We start from the raw sequence: 19,511 nt of genomic DNA, 5'->3' as shown, positions 1-19,511 counted from the left end.
TATCAAGATAAAGTTAGACACAAACACTGAACTCCTTAAACTTGTGGTCGTGTCAATACGTCCTGGATGGATGGCGACCCTGGTAAGGTGCACATGAGCGCACCTGGATTAAAGTCTTTCACGCCAAGTACAGTAAGGGGAAAAACGTTCATTAAAAAGTAATGTTTACATTGAATTGAACGGGTAATATTTGTTATTTCCGTGACCATGAACGTCTCAGGCGCGTTCACTTACCTTTAAAAACTTCTCCCTTGGCGGACAGCAGCAACGTGATGGCGGCGAACCAACATCGGACAACTTTATCCATGTCGACGGCGCCGTGGCGGCCGCGGGCTTGTTGGTTTAACTCTTCGGCTCTTGTCTTTGCAACTTGATCGGCGCTGTCACTTTGGGCTTCAAACCGTCAAAACAGAACCTCCGTGGCTGTTGTCCTTTTGTGTTTTTTGGGAGAGGAGGGGTTCTGCGGGCTTGAGTTGCCCGGTGAAGCTGCTCCTCCTCGGTCTTCTGCTGGTGTCTACACTGGAAGGAGGACCGTGAGTGAGTCCTTATTGTGCGTGGATGGAGTGGTGCCGAAAAGAAGCAGCGGCTGTGTGCGCGCCATGTGGCCGGAAGAGGGCGTCTTTGAGCCCTCCCTCTCCTTAACTCCCTGCCTCCGACTGGGTGGAACGCTCCAGGTAACGGCTTAAAGCTTTTTGGTCTCTACAGGAACAGACAGCATCCACAACTAGCCTTCGTCTGCTCTTATATACAATATCTACACGTGTAGACTTGTTTTATGTCGTTAAAATGTCCGTTCACAACAATGGCATATTGTCCACGTGAAACACATCAAAGCAGTACTGTAGGTGTCTCTCCCAACTTGCAGAGGAGAAAACTGACGCAACAATTGGAAGTAAAAAATGTTGTCTGAATATAGAGTAACTCTATTATTGTATTTTACCCTAAAAAGGAGAAGCTGTATAGAAAATGGATGGATTTGAAAAAGAATGCTATACTCGTAAAAAAAATGGCGCACTGTGTGACGTCACACCGAGGCGACAAGCTGAAAAACACGGTAAAGTACACACTCTGGTTGGAGTCTATACAGTATAGTTTTAAATCATAATTCATCATTCAAATCATAATTCTAAACACAGCTTAAAACATCTCAACATGTGTATTTAAGGTATGCTGCTGGGTGAAGATGTGCTGGCTGAGGACCTGAAAATGAGCAGGCAATTATATCTTTAAGAATAATTCAGTCATGATGCACTTTATGTTGACAGTATTGAACATGTGTTGTGATTATGGAATATAAGTCATGTTTTTTTAGGCTTATGTTGTTGTATTAGTATGCAGTTACAGTGGCCGACAGAGGCAAACTTAAAGCAACGTCCAAACACTCCAAACACAGAAATGATGTAAAAAAATAAATAAATAAAATAAAATAAAACAAATGCAACCGATAAATGCTGTAAATTTGAAATGATGCAAATGCCAAAAACACACAAACCGCAAAAACAACTGCATGAGAGAAATGCTGCAAAACAGAAGTTAGCCATGCTACCAGGAAGACTTGTAGGATATCTTTTATGTCTTTAAAGAAACAAGCAGAATGCCCAGAAGAAAGTTGAAATGAAAATAATGAAAAGGTACATTTCTTTAATACTTGGCTGTAAAAAGAAAAAAAAAATTGGTCGCTTTGTAATACTGTAAAATATTCCTTCTTAAGTCTTATGGCTACTGCTCAGATGGCTACTGCTCAGGCCTGACACCCCTGGTAGCCTGGCTAACTACCGTTTTGTTCCTTAAAGTTGCAGCATTTCTATCATGCAGTTTTTTTGTGGTTGTCTTTCTGAAGGTGTGACTTGTTCAGGCTTTTACAGTACAGTCCACCTTGATTTTATTAAGTATGGCTGCACATGAATATAAAAAGGTGGCTTATTTCCAGCATTCACAGATAAATGCGGAAAAACACCAACTTTCAATGCATACATGTCCATATTGATACCGAAGAAGCAGATTTGTTCTAAGCAGACATGACTCTTAGTTGTTTTGGCCTCGGGTTTCTTTGTGCATTGTCTTGCCTACAACAGGAATGCACAAAAATACCAATTTGTTATTGGCCGGGCTGACCAACATCCTGTGCAACTGAATGACTTGATATTGACTTGGCATTTTGGAGGAGAATAACCTCAACAAATCTATACGCTCCATATTTCTGCACCACCTGCAGCGGAGGCCATTAAACAGACATGATGAGCTAAGTAAGAGGTAATTGTCAGGAGTGTCACTCATGTGGTATTTGTCAATAAACACCACGTGAGAAGGGTTTCCTACTCAGTGAGACAATCGCACAATTTCTCAACCCCCTCCTCGGGCTGGAGAACAACGGGGACGCTTCCTCTTTAATCATCCTCCTTGATTGGCAAAGGCTCCATGCGGGATTGATGAGCTGTCACTGCCTCCTGGTGATGCCGCCATGTTGTCTAAACTTGAAATTATGATTTCACTCAATTATGCAAAAATGCGTTGCTGCTTTCCATGAAACGTTGAGTTGATTGACCTGACACGATGACACTTAACCTGAGAATTTCACTGCATTGCATTCTCCTTCATTTTTAGAGAACAATGCATGCATCCCAGTGACAAAAGGCTTCGTGTAGTCCGTGCATTTGTTTGTTTCTGTCTCAGCATTCATTTTGAGTCATGTAGTAACCAACAGGTTCCAGTAGAGGTCACTTTTTGTTTCTTTGCTGCTACCAGCACCTTGTTTCAAACTTAGAACTGAGGTGCCCAAACTTTTTCCAGGGATTTCCCCATTCAGGGGCTACCGTAATACATTTTGTACATTAAAGATGCTAAAATCAACCAAATGCTAAGCTATCTGAACAAAACATCCACATGTTATCTTTGTGAAAAAGCTAATTAGCAGGGGTGTCACAAGATCTCACGAGATTAAAACCTGACAAGATTTCTCATTCAGAAACGACTCTCTCGTGGGCGCTCGGACTGGGACGATAATAAATTAATGAATTTATCATAAAATAAATGAAATAAATAATTTTTCCAGCCTCAATTTTTCCCTTGTGCATGCATGTCCTTTTTCCTTGCCTCCCGCCTCCAAACAGGCAGGCATCTATTCTCCGAATTAAAAAATAAACTGGAAATTATTCAGAAAATGAAAGAATGCCTCACTCGTCAAAGACAGTCAGGGACAGGACCAACAGAATGGGTATTGATGACAATTCAGCGCAGCCGTAAACGGTAATGGGCAAACAACACTGGTATGCGGATATGTGACCTCAAATGGACCTTTTATGTTAAAGTTGGCTACATTTTGTTTTAATTTTACACAAATATGGGAACCGCTCAAAAAGGCTTACAGAGTTAAGTGTTTATTTTAGAGTAGGCCTACACACACACGGCGCACTTCTCTTTGTTAAATTTTGTTGTTGTAACAGGTAACATTTAAAAAGATTACATTTTTTACAGGTTTATAAGCTGTGTAATGGTTTGAGGCTCCAGGTTATTTTTTTTTTATCGGAAGAGGATCAAAATGGCTCTTTTGGTTATGAAGGTTGCTGACCCCTCCATATAGAATAACAAATGTTTGATATGTTATTTCTGTTTTTGATATTTTCTTTCTTTCTTTCATGCTTTATTTTTCCTGTAACATTGACAATAAATTTCTGTTGTAATACAATAAATGACATAGTGATGCTACAGCCCTTTTTTCCAGCCAGAAATACTTTCTTTGTTTAGGGGGTGCTTGGCTGAAAAAATATTCCACACTTCACTGAAAAAAGGAAGAAAACAATGTGTTAAAATTCTCACAAGAATTGAGTAGGCTTTCTTACAAGCAATATTGCACTGTAGCCAGTAGCAAAGTAGCTTATATTGGTGTTACTCGAAACGGGCTTCATTAGGCCAAGCTTTTGTGTCAGAATCCAGCATGTCCGCCATGTTTGCAAAGTTTTTTGGCGGGGAGTATTTTTCAAGTACAGTGGAATCTTGGTTAGTATCATTCATTTGTCCCAGTAGGTCAGACTCTAAACTCAACGGACATTAACCAAATCAATTTCTCCCATAAGAAATAATGTAAATCCAATGAGTGCATTCCAGAAAGCCAAAAATGTTAACACAAAACCCGTTTTTATAGTTTTGCATCGAGAAAACAATTGAAAATGCATATAAATACATATGCCATTTTCTCAGCTAGCTAATAGGATGCTTGGGATGTTTTGTGATTTAAAAAAAAATAAATAACATACAAAATAACACAGTTGGACTCATGCAGCACATGACAAGATGCACACCATATTGTACGCTAACCAGAGAAAGCACGCAAACCGAGGCAAAATTGTGGCATACATTTTCGACATTAATCGAAAAGCATGCTAACCGGAGTGGACGCTAACCGCGGTTCGACTGTATTGATTTTTGAGTCCCTACTCAATTCTCCATACTTATTAACTACATTGCTACAGTGGAACCCGTTTATGTCGATGCCCCTCTGACTGACTGACCTAATCGAAAGAGAAAGTGAAAGGTTTTTCATGCTGTCTAAGTAGACGGCAGTTATGTTGCTGTTTCAGTTAAGTTAGTAAAACTATAACACATGTCGACATAAATGGACCCGTTGTTCATAAAAATGACGTCTTTTGGATCTCAAATTTTATGTCGACAAAAGCAAGTCTTTTTGGGCACAAGAAGAAACCGGACTTGATGAGTTGGTCGACCTCAGCGAGACTGCTTTAGGCGGGTTCCACTGTATAAAACACTTTTATACACACAAATCAAACTTACTGGAACTGGTAAATTAAATAAAATGACATAGAAAAAATTTTCATTTTTATGATCTGCTTCTTGTTGCATCATTTTTTTCCACTCTCCCTTCTGATGCTGCTTTACTGTTCTTTCCATTGACTTTACACAACTGATCCCTGTGACCTGAATGCAACACTGTGTGAGTGTGTGTGTGTGTGTGTGTGTGTGTGTGTGTGATCTCCCGCCACTAATCAGCCTCCAAATGTGGACCTGTGAATTTTTGCGACTCGTTTTAACCCTTAACTGTGGATTACGCACACGCGTGCTACACATAGCAGGCATGACGGCGGTTTGTTGGTCTTTATTTACAGCCAAACACTTCAATCTATTTGTGTGATGCCCTGTGATGTAATACTAATAGCGGTCTCGATGGCATCCGCAGTCGGCTTGTGCTAGCGGCATGACTACCCACGTGCCCGGCGATGTCCGACACAAACAGCGGTGTCGCCTCACGTGGGCTTGAGGTAGTTGTAGAGGGCGCTCAGTCCTCCTTGCAGCACCTCCTGAATAGGCTTAAGGAGGGGGTTATGTACAATATGGAGTCCTTTGTCCAGAGGGTGGCAGGCCAGCCTCCTGAGCCGACTCAGCAGATACATTTCCACGGGCACGCTTTGCAGCTCATTGAAGTCCACATTGAGGAGCTCCAAGGACTCCAGGAAGCACAGCGTCTTCGGCAGAGTGTGGATGCTGTTCCCCTCCACGATGAGGATCTTGAGGTTGACCAAGTCCTGGATCTGGTCGGCAATGGTCTCCAGGCGGTTGCAGGCCAGATGAAGGAAGACCAGGCCCTTCATGCTGTAGACACAGGTCGGGATGTGCGCGATGCGGTTGTGGCTCAGGTTGAGCTTGCTCAGGTTGTGCATGCCCGCTAAGCTCCCCGGCAGGCTGGTGATCTGGTTGTTGGCCAGGCTGAGCACCTCCAGGCAGGCGCAGGAGCCGAGCTCCTCCGGCACCTCACTCAGGCGGTTGCGGCAGGCGAAGAGCACGCGCAGCTTCTTCAGGAGGCCGATCTCGGGCGGCAGGCTGGTCAGGTTGTTGCCCCACAGGTTGAGCACCACCAGGTTGTCCAGGGCGCCCAAGGCAGGTGGCAGCGAGCACAGACAGTTCATGGACAAATTGAGTTTCTGCAGCTCTCGCAGCTCCCACAACTCCGCCGGGGCGTCGTCCAGCCCCCGCATGGCCAAGCTGAGGGTGCTGTAGCCGAAGTGCACCGTGGTGTGTCTGCGGATTCGCTCGGCGGCAGAGGACAGTCCGCCCTGTTCACTCCCTGCGCTCTTGCTGCCTTGGCTCACGCTCACCTCGCTCAGCTCTTTGTTGGAGAAGCCATGAGACTGCTTCCCACCCATCCTTGTCCCAAGATGTCCACATGCGGTTCCCAACAGGAGGGTTGTTAAAGATAACGTCCTCTAGTTGTACAGAACATCATTGAATCCGAAGGTGGAACTTCAGTAGCATTGAATCCTGGCAGAGCCAAGAGAGCAGTGTGCATGGTCCCAGACAAAGTGCCTGTCTTACTGGGTTTCATTCCCCAGCTGGCCCTGTCACTTCTCAGCTCCACAGATAGAACCATGCTGCCCACCCCCTCCCCAAGGGGCGGGGGCGATGGTGTGCAAATTCAATCACTTGAGGTCTCTGCTATGATCTCATAATCCAGGGATCTCCAAAGTGTCGTTTGGGGGACGTTTGTGACCTGCAACTTGTTTTTATTTATTGGCCCGCAGCTATTTATTTGCTACAACTACTTCTTATGATTAAATAGTACACACTTGACTTGACCAAGTAAATGTGCAAGCAGTGGTTAGTTTGGGTTTTCATTCCACTGATTTGACATCAGTCAACCAGTGTAAGGGGTGTCGAGATTCGGGTTCTGCTGTGACGGTAATAATAATAATAATAATAATAATAATACACTTTCTTACTTTTTGTATAAAACTGACATGCAGGCGCATTTCAGTACATGGCCCTTGGTGGGACACTCGTCATAGTAAAACACGCATGTTCTCATACATTGATACTCTTCACCTTTTTTTAAAAAAAAGAAAGAAAAGCACCTTTTGATTTAATGCTGATTTAATTTAATCTCCCTCCTCCCGTCAGCCCCCCTGACCGGCCGGATGTTCTCTCGTCACAGCTCTTAAACATGACACTAAGGAGGAGGGTTGAGGGAGAAAGTAATACTCTGAGTGGGGGAAAAAAGTAACACTTCTCTGAGGTATTAACGGAGCCTCATGCGCAGTTGTGCGTTGCTTTAAAAGGATAGTTTGGATTTTTTGACATGAAGTTGTATGACATCCCCTTCAGCAGTGTAGTGCATCAAGTGTGACTTACCAACTATTGTACGACATTGTTATGGTACCTTATCATTTTCCTATGTATTTCAAATTAGCAAAGAGTACATTTGGAATACAGGAAGTGAACAAATGTATTGTAATTGATGTGAAAAAGAGAGAGGGATAGGATTAAATAAGCTGTGCTTCTTCCTACTCCTTTTTGGACATGTGGAATTGTGAATTGTACTATGTGATGTAATCCAATAAGACTTGTATGCTTGTTCAAAATAAATTACCATACCATACCATACCGTTACCATACCATTAAACCATGATTACAAAAAGAAAATTTACAAGAAGAAAATTGAAATATTTTTTTTTTTAAAGAACAGCAAAAATTGAGAAAAAAAGAGCAAGCACCTTAGTTCTACTAATAAAATGCATTTAAATGGAAAAACGGAAATGGAAAAACATCTGTAATTTATGACAATAATGTTGAAATATTTGAGAAAAAAGTTGTATTTTAATGAAGAAAAAAAGTTACTATTTTACAAGAATAAATCCATAATATAATGCTATTTCAGTAGCATAGAGGTGAAATACAGTCATCCCTCACTACATGACGTTTTGAACATCGCTCGCTTTTTCAAAAATTAAAAAATTAATTAATAAATGATTGTTTTGTGGTTGACTATGGCCTAATACTGTATTTGCCCAAAAATATTGAAAGACAAGTCATATAATATTCTATAGTATTCTGGCCACTAGACGTCAGTAATGACACAAAACATTGATGAGACATGACATTGGATTACATTACCTTCACACTGCATGTAGTCAGCCATGCCATGTCCGATATGATAGCGTGAAAAGAAGTTCTCCTCCCATTCCGTGTGGAAGTGGTAAGATTTTGGCTTCTTACTTTGTCTTTCTACATGTATAAATATTTATCCAGTAGGGGATGCCATCTGAGTTTATGTATACACACAGTAACGGACTGGAGGGTGACCTAACCCACTATAAAAAACTTCAGGACGGTCTGGCCGTGTAGAAGGTAGTTATAGCAGTTATACATTTCCACCAGTTGGTAGCGCCATTAGAGTCAATATCAAACAAAATCTAGTCATGATTAGACCCTAACCTTTAACCCTTGTGTCAGTTTTGAAGATTTGATAAGAGATTTGAATTGAAGTTATGACTGTCTGATTGTTTAAGGCGAGGAGCAGTCTTCGCCGCCAGACTCCACCAACTACGTGTAATGAAACCTCATGCTTCATATCATCAGTCTGTTTAATGTCAAAGTGATTCAATGTAGTAAGTCAGAGGAGTGGGTTTTTGTATCAAACTTTGTGTCGCCACAGGGAGGAACTGTTACTAATTGAGGAAGTGACATATGGGTCTCTTCAGTGTGTCATCATACACACCAATTATTGTAAAAGTCTGACCTTGTGGAGTTCAGTTATGTGAGTTTTGTGTTGCTTGGCGAGTCTCCAAGGCTGCGCTCACATTCTATGGTGTACATTAAAATGTTTCACAAAATATAATTGGCCATATGTCTAGTGTCTGTGATTTTCATGTGGCCTCATTTGCTGAAAGTCCCTAGGACGGGTTCATCGAAATACAACCCCTGGTTTTTGCCCAAAATGACCGCTTTAAAACAAATTGGCAGATTTCCTGTTTGGTTTTGAGCATGGGATCTTGACACTTTTTTGTGGGTCCTGAGTGGTCCTGAGGTCCACCAAATTTCATGAAGATCTGTGAAACGGGTGGTGGAGGATAATTTTTTTCTGAATTTATAGGGGTCGCTGGCCAGTCAATTTGTCATGGTCTCATTTGGGAGCTGCACCATATTGTTCAGGCAAGTTTTCAACCTCATATTTATTTCCCTTTTCTGTACGTTCTAAAGAGAGAAAACGAGTTAGCATGACAGAGCTAGAAATGGACATCATAGGACCCACCTATTTTGATCATAAAGCCCAAAAAAAAACACCAACAATGTTCTATTTACATAACAGGACTGTATATTAACCAAACTACAGTGATATTGTTATTGTAGCAGCTAACACAAAGAACTATATTCTTCTGGTGGAGTAACACAATGCCTCGCTAGTCTGAGCGTCATAATGCCTCAAGCCAATGCTGAGCGGTACACTCCTTACTGCAGATGCTGCTGTGTTGTTTGAGTTTTGAACAGTTATCTGTAGGTTATACTGTAAATCATGCCTCACGCGTGTATAGTCAAAGGTTGTGTCAATAAGCCAAAAAGTTAGTCAACTTTTGAGATTCCACATGCTACCAACTAAACAATGGGACAGACTAAATAGTGGATACTACTGGCTCTCAACTTCGCTATGAAGACAAGATGCTCGTTTGCTGTCAGCATTTTTATCTGAACACTATGTTGAATTTACAATTTTAAAAAACCTGCCTTTTTCCCTTAAATTTAATATATAGGTAGGGGAGACTGGGGACAGTTGCAACAAGCCCTATTTGTCTAATCAGTAACATGCTAGAGTGATGACACTCATACTGCACATGCTCAGTTAGACCCTCTACTCGCCAAGAAGAAAGCGGCCATATTGCGCATCTGGGCCAGCTTCTATCAAGACAAAGTTGTTTTGGAGGTATGAAAGCTTTTTTCACGAGCTGTATTTTTGTCATACTATCCTAATATTTTGTATGAATTACTCCAAACCTACCTGGTTTGAATCACTGTTTTGTTGACTATTCAGCAACATTGCTTACATTTGTCAATGTCACTGTGCTAGTTAGCACATGGTGTTTTGTCCTGACTGATACTATGGGGACGCTTGCAACTGTTGCAACTGTCCCCATGCTAATATCAAAATAGACCACACTAGGCACAATTAATATATTTTACTGCTCATGATGGGCAGAATAGGGAATCATAATAAGAAATTAATGCTAATGATAAACAAGATCATTAAAAATCTGAACAGAGGAAGGCAAAAAAAAGAATACAAGAACATCAAACCACAAAGAAAAGTGTAAAGAAAACCAAAAAAAGAAGAGAGAAGAAGATGTCTGTTTTTTTTTCTGTGAGCTAGAATAGTTCAGAAGCTGCTGGAATAGTTCACAAGACAGCAGATTTGTTGGGGAAGAGGCGAGTGTTGCAGTTTTATTTTTTAAGCATTTGTGAGCCTTTAACAAAACTTAAAAATCCAACTTTATATTCACTGGAGTTTTAAAACAATGTGAATTTTGTTCACAAAACTGTTCACTGTTTGTTCACATGTTTAATAAATGTTTTTTGCACTCCAAATTATTCTATTCTTTTTGTCCCCAACTGAAATATTGAGTTTTTATAGCTTCCTTAACATTTGCACATTGACTCAAAGTAGGCCTATGTTTTACACAAAAGTAAACTTATTAAATACTTTAATATTTTGTATACTGTAGTTATTTAAACAAAAAGCATTAAAGTTTGGTGAAGTTTACTGTTTTTTTGATATGTTGCAACCGTCCCTGATCGGTGTTGCATCTGTCCCCAGGTTTGCGGCCAGTTGCAACGTCTGAATTTTTTTATTCAAATAAATATTGTGATTGATATGTTATATGTAGCCATCTTTAAATGGTATGGCTATTTAGCAGACATATGTAGGTTTACTGTGTAAAGATTTGGTGTGCCTAGTCTGAATAATCTCTGAGTAATTGAGAGTAATGTTAAAAGTGTTGCAACTGTCCCCAGTCTCCCCTACCCACAATACAAACAGACAATTTACATTTTATTCACTAATAATGCACTTTTTTTTTTAACAATATCAACTACTAACTTGAAACAGTTTATGTTAGGAGTCTCTGGAAACATGGTTGGTGGGAGGGAGTTCCAAAACCTGGCTGCACTTGGGATGAAGGAAGAAAGATGACACTGGGCGTTGCACTTGGGATTATTGACTACATAGCGGTGACTACTCACAGAAGCTTTCTTTATATCTAATGTCTGAACTCTCATTTCTTCTTGGGAGTCGAGAGCATTGTTCCACCACTGAGTGATGTAAGAAAGCATATTGATTGTAGATCTCTTCTCACACAATCCATACTGTGTATCACAAAGAAGCTGGTATTTGTCAAGATGGTTTCGTATATGAGCACAAATGAGGCCTTCCATGACTTTGGAACTGATGGGCAGCAGAGATATGGGCCTGTAGTTTGAAAAATCTTGTTTGTTTTCTTTTTTTGGTACAGAAATCACATTGGCAAATTTCCAGTGTGAATGAAATGTCTTCGTGTCAAGACAAATCTGGAACTTGGCAAGTTTTGGAGCAAGCTCGGGTGCGCATTTTTTAAAGTACAATTGCTGAGATCTCATCTGGGCCATTGGTCTTAAGGGAACGGAGTGTCAAGGGAACAGTTTTCTGAGAACGTTTTTGGCCCAGAATTTCAAGGTAGAGAGGGATTCACTAGTTTTTAGTGGTAAACTAGGAGGACACTTGCCACTGTCCTCAAGATGAGCGTTAGCAGCAAAGGTGTTGTTCAGCAGCTCTGCCTTGTCTTTCACTTTGCTGAGACATACCATCACTTATTAGTGGAGGAACAGCAGAGGATTTGTTCCTGTCAGTAACAGATTTAACACATTCCCACTCCTGCTTGTTTTTTGTTTATTTGAGTTTAGGCTGTAGCTGCTGTGATAACTGGATACGAGCACGTCGTATGGTACGTTGGCATTCAGATTTTTGACTTTATGAACAAGATCCAATAATTATTTGTATGATCCTTCTGCCACTTATGTACATTGAGTAATAGGAGTGCAACGGTGACTATAGGGGTGTTATTCCATGTCTAGAGGGCTCTAATAATATTAAAAACTGTATTTAAAAGTTTGTAAACAGATTTTTTTTATGCTCTAAGAAAATTTTCATTCCATTTATAAATAAGGAGACCTACTTCGTGGAAATTCACTTATCACTGTCACATCTCGCACCAATTAACTGTGATAAACAAGGGATTACTCTAAATTCAACAATAGCTAACGTTAGCAGCTGAACTTTGCCAAATTGCAACAACAAACAACTAATGCACATGCGTGTGTTGTGTACCCAACATAGAAAGACGCAGAATAAAATGCTATTCGTATGTTAGGATGTTGGCGCCCTCTAGGCAGCAGGAGGACTCTGCTGCGTACACACATTTTAATTCAGCCAGTCTAGAGTTGGATGACAGCTCTTTAAATCTTTAGCTCCAACTTTGTGGGAACACTGTAGAGAAGGTCCTTTTCTGTTTCCAGTGCACAAAGCAAGGTTCATAGCGGCATGCTTGGATGAGTTGGGTGTAAAAGAAGCCCAACAAACACCTCAAACTGAGAAGTGAAGTCTCTCAGGTCTTGTAGAAACCCTTCCCAGAAGTGTGGAAGCGACAACTCCATATTTTCTTCCATTTGTCACTTCTTGCTTGGCCAGGTGTGCCAATATTTCTTTCCAAAGGGTGTCTAAGCATTAGTAAAGCATCTTTTTTGGCAAGAGTCGTCACTCAAGCCACTAGAAGCCACTAGGATGATTTTTGACAGAGAAGTCAGAGCCTCACATACACGGTGGAGGGAGAAGGGTTTTTTTTGTCTTAGTTTTGTGGCTTGATCCAATTTTTATCATGCACTTGAGAGAATGCGGCCTTACCTGGATTGGCCTTAGTCATCATTTCTGGCTGCATGCGCTAATCAAAAGGATAGGATGACAGTTAGTGGCGATGTCCAACTCCGGAGACTCGCCTCGCAGCTACATCAGCACTTATGAGTGACAGCTTGAGGATTGGCTTTGCTGAATTGGATGTTAGAGACTGTTGGTGTGTATGCGCCCATCCAGGAAGATTGTCTCAACTGAGCATTTTTTTTTTATTATTCTATATATTATTCTATATATAACGCACGTTCTTTGAGTGTCCCAAAATCCTTTATCTGGCACGTTGGTAAGTTTGCATTAGAGCCAGCAGTTGGCACTGTGGTGAATAAAGTTTTTTTGTTTTGTTCTTCGCATGTGAACATTGCTGTTACTGCCGACGATTTCTGTCCTTCATCTGCTGCGTAGCACTTTGGACCCGCTTCCTTGAAAAAAGAGCATAATGAACATGACTGGCTTATGCACATTTTGCTTAGCACACACAATCACTAATTCTGCTGAGCAACAAATGGCATTGAAATTCAGAGAGATGCTCAATATTCGCTTTCCTACCGATACAATATACCGACATAGTCCATCACTTCATTTCCAATATCAGGCGATACCGAGATAGGCCGCAGCTTTTCCCTTAAACTGCTGTCATGTATTGAGAACATGATGCTTCTTTTACTGTGAAGCCACTGCATGCATTTCACAAATAAACTCTCTTTGTGCAAAATAAGGCATTATTTTTAACATTTTGTCTCAACAAAATAGTCATTAAAAAAACCATGAGCAATAGTCCAGTAAAATGACATGTTCTCCTATCAACAAGTAAAACAGGTTAGTTTTCATGAATTCACAAATAAAAATCCAATGAAATTAATGCTGCTTACTACACCATTTGGAAAGCTGCACATCTCTATGTGGCACAAACATCCGTATAAGAACAAAGTAAAGTGGAAAGTATGAAATTCTGGACGAATACAATCAGTGAAATTACTGTATAAACTGGACTCCTTCAGCATGTCTCCTGTCACTTATTATTTATTGAATGTTTCAGTGCTTTTTGCACAGCTTGCTGTTCTCTCACAAGGAATTGAACGGTGAAATTCTCAACAGGTGTGGAGTGGAACGATACATTCTTACATAAAGGCACAGCAGTACAGTTCTGAGAACATCCTGTTTGAAGGCGGGCAATGGCGAGGTACTGTTGATCAATTCTTAGGTGTGGTCTCGGTCTCATGATGTCAAAATGTGAACAGCCTGATGAAGAGGATTGTTTAAATACCAAAATGTGACAGTTCTCTGTAGTAGTTTTGTAGTTTTTGATGTATACAGTATACAGCCTAGCTAAGTGGTGGGTAGGTCTTCATATAAAAACAACATCCACTCATGATCTGAGTTGCCTGACTTGTGTGTCATCGCGGGAGGATACAAGCTGTCCCGCTGCCACGCTCATCTATTAATATGAAAGTTGACACCTCAGCTGTAACCCCCTCCTGTGCAGAAGCCTCCCCCACTGGCGCAGAAACATGAGGCTCAGATGACATCCAATCACATATGCAGAAAAGGCTGCAGTCAGAGCTGAGGTGGATGTGTAGCTCAAGGGGGTGAAAAGTCAGACTGGCCAGTACGTCCAGTCAACGGCAGCCTGGATGTCATGATGACGCACTGTAACGCAACCGCTGGCTTCATTATTCTTGATCAAAAACACATTGCATATTTTTTGTGTTTTTTTTTTCTCACGACGGAGGAACATACTGTATGTGCAGCAAGACCTTGACATTTCAATGACAAGAAAATGGGATTTAACATTCCTCGTGCATTTGCACAGCACCTTTAATACGGATGAGCATCATTAGCAGCAAATGAGGACCACAACTGTTGTACAGCATTATGCGTGACAAAAAATGATCTCCTTCTGAGCCCTCACTGATCCACTTATATACACTCAGTCCCCTACTAACGAACATCCGACGTGCGAAATTTCGGAGATACGAACAAAGCCGACTAGTCTATATTTTCATGTGTTTTGCCTTATAAAGTCCATATTTATACTGTTACATGCTTGACCAGCAGAGGGCACTGTGACACTGCTAATGGGACCAACAGCGGCAGAGAGAAAGCTACATTGTTAGCTGTATAATACAACCCCGACAGAGCGTGTGATTAAAGTTTATGAAGAGTTAATAGGCCTGCTTAATTCTACACCACCCACAGAACACTACCTCTTTTAGAAGAGTCTAACGACGATGATTTGTCCTTTTTTCAATAACTCCTCCTCCAACTCCACCACAACAACGTATGCTGGACCACTCCTCTTCAAAGGTAAATAACATTTATCGTTACGTATTATTATATCATTTTTATTATTGTTTTTTTCATTAATTATCCTCGTTTAATATTACTACTGCATCCAAACTCATATTTACATGCATACACATATACTGTATATGTATACACGTACATGTAGTACCTATATCATTGGTAATATTACCTTTTCCCCTACTTAAGAACAATTCGACATAAGAACGGTTGTCTGGAACCAATTGTGTTCGTTAGTTGGGGACTTAGTGTATATATATACACCAAACTCACCAGACACGTGTACAAATCAATCTAATGACTTCCAATCAACCTTATTGATGCCTTTTTAACATACACATAGCATACTGTATTGTAAATATTTATCACCCAAGGTTAGTTTAACAGTCTCTTCAATAGGGTTGGGCATCGAGCATCAATGGGACCCGGGACTAACATTCTGATTCTCCCGGGATTGTTCAAATGTTTTTATTTCGATTCCTAGCTTCGATGCTCACGTTGCAGACCGGAAAAAATAGTTGCCAACACCAAACGAAGAAGAAGCGGCTAAAAAGTTTGGCTTAACTTCATTAAAAAAAAAGAGGTCAGTACAGTACAGTCTGTTCAGTGCAACATTTGCAACCCAAAGATAACATGCAAAGGAGGGTGCATGATCAACATGGTTAATAGTCACATTCATGGTGTAGAAATAACACACTAACTCGTCTTTAATGTATGAAAGGATAAATTAGTTATACAGGGTCAGGCAAAATGATCTGACACATTTGTAGGTTAAATAAAAGGCAAAGTAAAGAAACAAAAAGTGTTTTTATTTTCGAAAAGTACATATAATGCCATTTGTTTCATATAATGCCATTTAGCTTTGTTTCTTTATGATGCCATTGTTTTTCGTTTCTTTTTCAGTTGCTGCCATGAATTGGACTGGTGAGCATCGCGCTTTCATTGTGGAAACGTTTATCAAAACAAAGGAATCTGTAACTGCAACACAACGAGCGTTCCGTTTGCACTTCAATCTTGGTAGACATGATCCCGTACCAGCTCCAAACACCATCTTGTTATGGGTTACCAACTTCAGAGTTACTAGATCTGCATTGAGTGTGTGGACAATAATGGATCCCATTTGACTGATTTAATTTTTAAAACATAATGAAACAGAATGGCATTATATGTACTTTTTGAAAATAAAAACACTTTCTTGTTTCTTCACTTTATTTGCCTTAAATTGTGTCCTACTTGATAAAAAATACATGAGTTATTTTCTTGAAAGACTAAATGGTCTTAGGCACTTACAAAAACAGGTATGTTATTATTGTTTGAATTTTTTGAAGGCCCTGTCTCAAACGTGAAGATTTCCACAATCGTTTCATTAATTACGGTAATTGAAGACTCTAGCCCAAATCATGCAAAATCACATATTTTCTATGTTATGTATGTTAGGTTGACTCAAGACAAAACTGTCTTCCATGTATATTAAAAGATGTATGTTCGATTGGTGTAAGACTAAACTATCTTTGGTGCTTAAGGATTCAAGACTAAAGCATATTACAAAAATGAATATTAGGTTCATTAAAGAATAAAGTGCCTTTGATGCTTACAAAAACACGTGCATTCACAGTTATCAATTGTCTTGAAATGCCATTGAAGAATTAAATCAAATCCAATTTAGTAACTCCATAATTTCACATCTTTGGATCATTTCAGTATTTGTCCATTGTAGATTTCTTTGAAGGAAATTGAGTGTTCCCAAGCAAATACGATAAGAATCATCCACGCATGGTCCTTATCAACGTAGTGAAACTCCTGTTGGAGTATCTTGTCATCTAATCTCGCTGCAGGCCCGCTATCTGTAGTTGGATCTGCAGACAGATACACTGTGAAATAAAGTGGGTCGGCGTGATGAATGCACGATAACGACACCCGGGAACGAGAAGCAGGTTAACTCCAGTGAATCAAGATAAGATCTGTAACGTACACAGAGAAGCTAGCTGGGCTCCACGGTGACCAAATCAAGAGTTTGCTGAGGCAGCAGAACGGAGGGTGAAGCAAGCGTGGCTGTGACAGCAACAGGCGGCTTGATGAAGCACCGCTGAGGAGCCTAAATGAGTCCCACCTCGCTAATGTTTGCACTACAGTACAGCGAGCATAGCGGCCGCTGAAAGTTTGACTAATCCTGATGACAGCTCCAGTAATGGATTGTCCTCCGCAGGTTCCTGTAAACTCAACTGGGTACTTGTGTCCTGATGGTGGTGCTTATGTACAGTATGTCATCTTTTGCAGGGTTTTCACAACAAGTGATGACTCTTTAAAAAATGCCAGATCCAATCAAAAAATGTTTCATACATAGTGACACACACTTCCACAAACGTTTGTGAAAATCGGTAAATCTCGATGTCATTTCTAAATTATGTTGGAAACAACAGAAAAAAGAGCCTAGTACTTCATGTAACAAGACGGCTAAAAAATATCCATTCAAATATTCCCTCATTCAAAATGTAAACACATTTCTGAACTCCTGAGAATCAGTCGGTGATGTTTTCTTAACAAAATAAGCAGCAAAATGTGGCTCTGTTACATTGTGCTCCATAGTTTTCTACTCCAGTCCTATAGGAGGTAGTATTGCATGCCACTAACATTACCAGCTGCGACCCATTCCGTGGAAATTGTTTATGTAGATCAGTAAATAAAAATTTGCCATAAAACGCCATTAAAGATGCACTTGATATGTCCTGTTTACAGAATTTGCGCTTCAGCAAATTGTTAGCATGAAAAATGTGCTATACACTCATGTTAGCTCTTCCAGTACAAGTTGTGGAAGATGTTGCGGAACATTCAGCAAAGGATGTGGTTCAGACACAAAGTTCAAGACCTCAGAGTACTTTCAATTTGTGCCTATTTCAGCAAATTATCAAAAAAACGCAGACACTGTGCTAGATAAAAGACCAGCAAGTGTTAGCGAGGATAGATTTACTAATGAGTTTTGCAGCAGCTATGAAAATAGTGATAGGCTGTGCGAGATGTACCCTTCAATGTATGTCAGGTGCAATGGACAAAGCCATATTTCAACATTTCTCATTTTGGCCACGCCGTTTCGCAGCGGATTATTTTCCTGGCACCAGCGCTCGAAGCAATGGGACGTGACAAGGCTCTGTTCTGGAAATGATGGTGCTTGCCAGAGCGCAGCACTGCTAGCGAGCCACAAATGTTTCACATGGTGCTGATATGGTAATCACTGGATCCCCCACAATGGCACCTTGTGAGAGTTGTATAACCACTTTTCCTTTCAGACCCTTCAAACCAACCTGCTGAAGGCGCGGCCTGACGTCCAAGCAGCTAAAAAGGTGTTGGTGCTTGCAAAGACAGCAGCGGGGAATCATTGACTTCCTCAGGCATGCAGAGGGACAAAAAATGCATGCCACCGAGGTAAATATGCCGTTCTATTTTCATGAGCTATGCGAGCGGGTCCAGGTGCTCGTCGGTGGCCCGGGTCCAGCTGGAGGATGTGGCCGACTCGCTTTAGCTGGTGTGCAGGCTGGCATACTAACAGAGTAGGTAGGGGGCGAGTGTGGAAGCACCCTTATTAGCCCCTTTTGCACTTGCCAGCATTTTTCCATGGAATGGAGGGGCCAAGTCAATTTGGCCATTTTACAGCAGAGCCGGGACAATTCCTGTGATGCTAATTATCTACAGTCATGGCCAAAAGTTATGAGAATGACACAAGTATTGATTTTCACAATCTTAAATCTTTTTGTCAGATGTTACTGTTTTGTTGTTATCACTTTTCAATACCTGTACAGTATATTTTGCAGAATAACAGTCTGTCCCTGATGTTTTTCCTGGAGAGAAGTGGCTTCTATACCTCACTGTGCAAGCAGATGCAGTCACAACTGAACTGGTGGTGCCCCGATCCCACACCTAAATCAACTATCGGAGACAGTCCAGATGCTTGCTAGGCTTTCTGAGGTGCCCTGAAGCCTTCCTCACAATAGTCGAACCACTCTCCTTGAAGTTCTTAATGAGCTGATAAATGGTTGTTTTAGCTGCAATCTTACTAGTAGCAATACCCTTGCCTGTGAAGCCCTTTTTGTGCTAAGCAATGATGAGTGCCCATGTTTCCTTGCAGGTAACCATGGTTAACAGAGGAAAAACAAAGATTTCAAGCACCACCACTTTTTAACAGTCTTTTTAACAGTCTGTTATTCTCACTCCATCAGGATGACAGAATCATATCCAACCTTTGTCCTTGTCAACATTCAGTTCTAAAGTGCAGTAGAAATGGGTTTTTTGGGGGATTAAGTTAATTTTCACGACAAAGAAGGACTTTGTAATTCATTGCTATTCAATTTCTCACTCTTCTAGGGCCCTATGAAATCCGTTTTAATTTTTTTTTTTTCCGTTTTTTTAACTTTTAGTTATTTTACCAGCATAAAGTGTGTAAGCTTGTGACAGTAAATAAAATGTCCATTAAATACAAAAATCCGTACATTATTTGATGCAA

General features: G+C 40.6%; 2 protein-coding genes and 1 long non-coding RNA gene across 6 annotated transcripts in view; 1 reads left to right on the top strand and 2 right to left on the bottom strand.

Moving 5' to 3' along the window:
- Positions 1 to 765, bottom strand: part of LOC129177682 (receptor-type tyrosine-protein phosphatase mu-like) — a 284,927-nt gene extending 284,162 nt beyond the window's left edge. For 2 of the 4 annotated variants that reach the window (XM_054769053.1, XM_054769055.1), the window contains exon 1: positions 235 to 765. In XM_054769053.1, the coding sequence (XP_054625028.1) occupies positions 235 to 307 (73 nt within the window). In that variant the 5' untranslated portion in view covers positions 308 to 765. The remainder of the gene's footprint in view (positions 1 to 234) is intronic. The other 2 variants (XM_054769054.1, XM_054769056.1) reach the window with 1 other exon arrangement.
- On the top strand, positions 94 to 19,511 carry LOC129177684 (uncharacterized). Its single transcript, XR_008569648.1, has 3 exons — positions 94 to 674; positions 18,301 to 18,976; positions 19,137 to 19,511. It is a non-coding gene; the product is annotated as an uncharacterized LOC129177684 (long non-coding RNA).
- Positions 5,259 to 6,270, bottom strand: LOC129177683 (leucine-rich repeat-containing protein 30-like). Its single transcript, XM_054769057.1, has one exon. It carries the CDS (start codon positions 6,153 to 6,155, stop codon positions 5,259 to 5,261), a length of 897 nt encoding a protein of 298 aa, XP_054625032.1. The 5' UTR covers positions 6,156 to 6,270.

This window comes from Dunckerocampus dactyliophorus, chromosome 2 (assembly GCF_027744805.1).
Source record: "Dunckerocampus dactyliophorus isolate RoL2022-P2 chromosome 2, RoL_Ddac_1.1, whole genome shotgun sequence".
Lineage (NCBI taxonomy): Eukaryota > Metazoa > Chordata > Actinopteri > Syngnathiformes > Syngnathidae > Dunckerocampus > Dunckerocampus dactyliophorus.
The sequence above is the reverse complement of the archived record's forward strand: the minus strand, read 5'-3'. Positions and strand labels throughout refer to the sequence as shown.

Coding starts and splice junctions, on each gene's coding strand:
- LOC129177683 (XM_054769057.1), bottom strand. CDS start 6,155: ATGGGTGGGAAGCAGTCTCATGGCTTCTCCAACAAAGAGCTGAGCGAG.